Source organism: Eufriesea mexicana, unplaced genomic scaffold (genome assembly GCF_001483705.2).
Source record: "Eufriesea mexicana isolate 0111107269 unplaced genomic scaffold, ASM148370v2 scaffold325, whole genome shotgun sequence".
NCBI lineage: Eukaryota > Metazoa > Arthropoda > Insecta > Hymenoptera > Apidae > Eufriesea > Eufriesea mexicana.
Genome location: NW_016908500.1, coordinates 496883 through 502572, shown reverse-complemented (window position 1 = coordinate 502572; position 5690 = coordinate 496883). Strand labels below are relative to the sequence as shown.

The following is a 5690-nucleotide window of genomic DNA, read 5'->3' as shown; positions in this document are numbered from 1 at the left end:
TTCTAAATTTTAAATATGTATATTTTATTTATATTACTTGTTATTTGTTGTTATTTGGATATTAATTAATGCAGAAATTATAGCTGTAGTATTTAATTAGAACTATATAAATAATTCTCATATCTATGATTTATGTTTCTCTATGGCAAACTGTTTAAATATCTTAATTTCTGAGAATTAAAATCTAGTATTTATAATTTTTCTGAACAAAAATTGTAATTAATTCAAATTACTGCAAATACAGGATTTGAACATATTTTAATTGAATACAGGAAGTATCAGTGAATATGAAACTGGGAGACTACTGTACGAGATCTCGTATACTTAATGTAGGCCATCATTAAGGCCTTGAGAAACAGGTAAAGTGAAAGGTACTTACCTCAAGCAATGTTTTTCATAAAATGTCAGTGCATTTCGATTCATTGTAAATATTGCATAGTAAACGGGATTGCAAACTGTGGTAGTTTTTAAGTGAGTACTATTTTTGTAAGATTTATGATATAATTTAATTTATTTCTCTATGGAAATATGGGAGTAATAACAAACGATAAAAATATTAAGAAAAATTGTTTTCCATGTTCCAATAGATAAATTAGTAAATATTGGCAATTCCATAATGTATTACCGTTTGATGATGTTTTCTAGTCTTTAATTGTATTTTAATTACTTTTTATTTATTTACAAACATAAAAATGATGATACACATTGTATACGTGTATAACAATGGATATATGAGATGACACCGTAACAAGTAAATACTAACATTTTAATACAAATTTTATGTAGAAAAAATTTTATTAATTTTTTACTTTTATTATTCTTCAATTTAAAAATTAATTTGTAAAATATAAATAATACAAAATCAATGTTAGGAACCACATAGCAATAGTTGCTAATGCCTTAAAACGAAAATTTAAGATCGTTAGGAATAAAATTTTAACAATTTTTCATTGAATTCAGTTACATGGAACAATTTTGAAATTTTCTTTTTCTTTTTTAAATAAATTTGCATAGTTATTCTTGCATATTTTGCAGTTGATTTAAAATCAAAATCTATAATACATTTAATAAACTTTATTGATTAGCAGGTAAATAATTTTGATATTTTAAATTTATGAATCTTATATAATAAAATATATAGCATAAAAAGATGTTACTAAATTCAAATTCACAAGTGACAAAGTTTTTTCACTGTTAAAACGAATTTTTAGTGAAACTTATTTTTTCTATATTTCGATTTTCTATGTACTTTATACCAAGTAATATTAAAAATACCAAATATCTCAATAATATCTCAACAATCATAAAATGAGCAATGATTTTGAATCAACGCCTCGATTGCGTAATTGCCGGCACTTCCACTATATTTGTAATATGTCATTATTTTACTTATTTTAATAGATATTAATACGGTATTATAGAGAAATATATTTTCAGTTGAAGTATTTAAAATAATATTAATATTCTGTAATACTACTAATTTACTAATAATATTTTATATAAATACAATATATTTGTGCCAATGATGATGACAATGACCCAAGTTATACATGTATAGTTTTTTCCAAATATTTGAACTTTCGTGATTTCATTATATTATAAATTTAAAAATTAATTATAACAAAAATACAAAATCAATCTAATATTTCATCTCTTTACAATGTTGCTACAAATAATCTTATTTCATTGTAATATAAAATCGTTTTTCATTTTTTAATTTTTTCTATAGGCCACTTTCATAATTACCAGCACATTTATAATATTACTTTATTAATATTAATCCTTTAGTAATAATTTTTTACTGTACTTCATAAAAAATATATTTTTATTCAAAAAAGTTTAAACAATATACTCTTTTGGCACTGAAATAAATAAAGTTTCTGTATATGTTATTAAGCAAACAGAAAGCCATTGTAATCCATATGAAAAAATAAAACAAAAATAAAAAATAATGAAATGATGTAATAATGCAGTGGAGTAGTATATTGGTGAATAAATAAAATGAAAATTAAAAAATATAGGTGCATTGCTAAGTTAGTTAAATAAAAAAATATAATAAATTAATTACACAATAATACAATTTGAAAAGAAATTTTGTATATATATATTTATATTCATTATAGAGGATTAGATAAATGTATGTACAAATAAAACATAAAAAAATACCTAAAATATAAATATGTTAAAATTTAATAGCAATTGTGATACTATTCGTTTATATTTATAATAAATCAAGTGTTTTTCATTTCAGATTAACAATGAAGCTTTATAGTGTTTCTGATGGACCACCATCTCTTGCCTGCCGTCAAGCTTTAAAGGCTTTAAATTTACAATATGAATTGATTGACGTGGATTTTGGAAAAGGAGAACACATGACAGACGAATATGCACAAGTACGTTTATTCTAATAACGTAATGAATTCTCCTATTATATTTTATAAATCTGAAATATGTTTTATTCATTGATATAAGGTCTAATATACATGTCATTATTTTTACAGTTAAATCCACAAAAGGAAATACCCGTATTAGTTGACGATGATCTTGTTATGGGAGAAAGGTATTATATTATAATAGTATAATTATAAATACTTTCCGAATAACCCAATAATATAAGATATAATATAAATTCACTTAAAAATTAAGTTTTATGATTTATTTTAATACAAAAAAAATTTGGACGAATAAAATAATTTTCGCTTTTTTTATTAATAAAATAATATTTTATTTATTTTTCTTTATTAAATAATATTTTATTGTATTTAATATAATAATATTTAAAAATTAATATTATTTAATTGTATCACGAATATTATGAGTAAGATAAATTTAATATGATACAAGAAAGATGATACAAGATATGTATTTTAAGTACAACGAATTGAAGAAATATTTAAATAAAATTCTAAACTAAAACTCTAATAACTCAATTTTATATAAATTGAATTAGAATTCAAAAATATTAGAACACTAAATATTATTTCTTTTTGTTCTGTAAACGTACGTACCAGTAATGCTATTCTACAATATCTTGGCGATAAATATGACACAACGGGAAAGCTATATTCAAAGGATCCAAAAGCTCGTGCAATAGTTAATCATCGTTTGTGTTTTAATTTGGCTATGTATTATCGTAATATCTCTGAATATGTGGTGAGTAAATAACAAGTACAATTTTATATAATATTAAATATTCTAATCAATTATAATTTTGAATGTTAAATCTGAAAAGTAAAATTGTGAAAATGATTCTAATTTTCAAAAATCATATATAATTTTTAGAATGTATAAGTTAAAAGATTAATACATATATACAATAGTTTTATATCTTCATTCTCAGAACACATTTTATTTTATAAATGTAATTCTAAATATTGTAAAAATATCTAAAGTGAAAATTTGGTATAATATCAGTTTTTAATCGATTATTTTATTAATTTATTTAATTATTAAAATTCTACTTAATTTCTTAAATTACTTATTAAGTTATTCAGTATCTATAAATATGTGATGAGTGTATTTATTTAAATATTTATATTACTAGTACTTACCTCTTTTATCTGGAACTTAAATATCTTAAAATATACAGAACATAATTTATGAACAAATAAATTGGACATATGCAATTAATTATAACATCTTTGAATAAATTTTAATTTATTTTAAAATATTTGCACAGCTGGCGCCTATATTTTTTGATTATAAAAGAACCCCTTTGGGTTTGAAGAAAGTGACAATGGCATTAGACGTTTTTAACAAATATTTACAACGTGAAAATTCAGAATATGCTGCGGGTAGTAAGTATCCTGAATTCTAGTATTAAATGTTTCTACAAGCTATAGAGATTACTGTAGAAAATTTAATTGATTTATAAGATTTATTTTCTTACTTGTAAAAACAAACATAGAGTATTCTTTTAGTAATACTGATATATTTTATAAAAAGAGATAATTTTATATTTTTCGCTTCAGTATCACTCTTATTGTTATATGATAATTTATTTATTATATTTACTTAACAGACACGCTAACCATCGCCGATTTCCCCTTAATTACTGCAACCATGTGTCTAGATGCAATCGACTTTAAATTAAATCCATGGCCATACGTAGAAAAATGGTATAATAATTTTAAACAAAATCATTCGGAGCTATGGGAAATCGCAGCAGAAGGTATGCGAGAAATTAGTTACTATGAGAAGAATCTACCTGATTTGTCTAGCATGGATCACCCGATCCATCCGACTCGCAAAAACAATAAATAGTCTGATACTGAATATAATTACCTTACAATGGTTCTATATAATAGAAATACTAAAATGTTTATAAACTATTTTCTATAATTAAATGCCAATATTGCTATATTCTAATAAATTAAACGTCTTTTTTTTTATTGACATATGTATGTGAAATTTGTAATCCTTTAGACATTAACCTCATACTAACCAAAGCTATGATGTATATACATATATGTATGTAATAAATACTCTAACAACAATTACATTTTCTCATAGAGATACAACGTTTAGTGATTTGTGTATAATTGACCATATGCGTCATAAGTTATAAGGTATTCTACTTGAGCTAAGTGTACAATTTATCCAATTTTAAAATAAATAACTAACAATGACAATAATTCCTTATACATTTGTACATTGTTGTTCATAGTTGTAGTAGAATTTTTGTTATAGAAGTAATACTTTTTAACAAAATAATGCTCATTGATCAACCAAGATACATTGATAATTTTAATTATAGCTTTGCACATTTTAATCAAGAACACCTGCACAAACAATGCATTCTTATCTAGAACACACTTCCAAAAGTTTGTTAAGAACATTTGGAAAGTTCTGAAACAGTAGAATTTCAAATAATATATTAATTATTTTAGATAATAACAGAATATGTTACAAAGTATTTGTTTTGATATAACATGAAATAATGATAGTTGATATTTGCATATAGTTAAACAGTTGTTAACTATTACCTTAAGCATTGTTATATGCTTTTATTTGCTAATTTTTTATTTCTGATAAGTACTCACAAATTTACAAGATATGAACAGTGAATAGAAGTTTTTGTTTGTAATAAATTTGTTTACATTTAAAATTGAAAAATCCCTATAACATTGCTTAAACATCATTAAAATGTATTATCATACACAAATGTAATTTGTGTATATTGTACATATTGTTGTGTATATTGTTTCACAACAGAATTTGACTATTTAAAATGATATTATCGTCATGAAAATAATTTGTTTAATTGTTTATACAAAAACACGTTATTGTAAAATTTTTGAAGTCCTTGAATATCTAATAAATGATAGACAATTAATGAAATGATAGACAATAATACATTATGTATTATCAATTTAAGTATCTTGTTTCATATGCATTGCGCAGATTCTAAATAAAATCATGCAAAGTTATGCGATACTTTAATTCTAGTCATTAGTATCAACGAATTTTTACATGGAAGTAAAGTTGAAATACATATATACTACAAATTGACAGGCTAACTGATATATTATACATAATGTATGCATAATTTAATTGAGCGAATATTTCTAACTTTTTTTTAAAATTGTAAACCAAAAGTCGGCGATACCATTTATTGATAAGAACACTTTGGTAAAGAACATTTCTTGTTTTATTTAATCAATTAAGATTAAATCGTTAAAACATTAAGT

General features: G+C 22.6%; 1 protein-coding gene across 1 annotated transcript; it reads left to right on the top strand.

Annotated features, from left to right (window-relative positions):
- Positions 1-370: 370 nt before the first annotated feature.
- Positions 371-4390, top strand: gfzf (GST-containing FLYWCH zinc-finger protein). Its single transcript, XM_017912111.1, has 6 exons — positions 371-471; positions 2252-2393; positions 2502-2560; positions 3012-3153; positions 3680-3797; positions 4022-4390. Exons 2-6 carry the CDS (start codon positions 2259-2261, stop codon positions 4261-4263), a joined length of 696 nt encoding a protein of 231 aa, XP_017767600.1. The 5' UTR covers positions 371-471; positions 2252-2258; the 3' UTR covers positions 4264-4390.
- Positions 4391-5690: the final 1300 nt, after the last annotated feature.

Coding starts and splice junctions, on each gene's coding strand:
- gfzf (XM_017912111.1), top strand. CDS start 2,259: ATGAAGCTTTATAGTGTTTCTGATGGACCACCATCTCTTGCCTGCCGT. Junction 2,561..3,011: donor GATCTTGTTATGGGAGAAAG/GTATTATATTAT, acceptor CGTACGTACCAG/TAATGCTATTCTACAATATC. Junction 3,154..3,679: donor GTAATATCTCTGAATATGTG/GTGAGTAAATAA, acceptor ATATTTGCACAG/CTGGCGCCTATATTTTTTGA.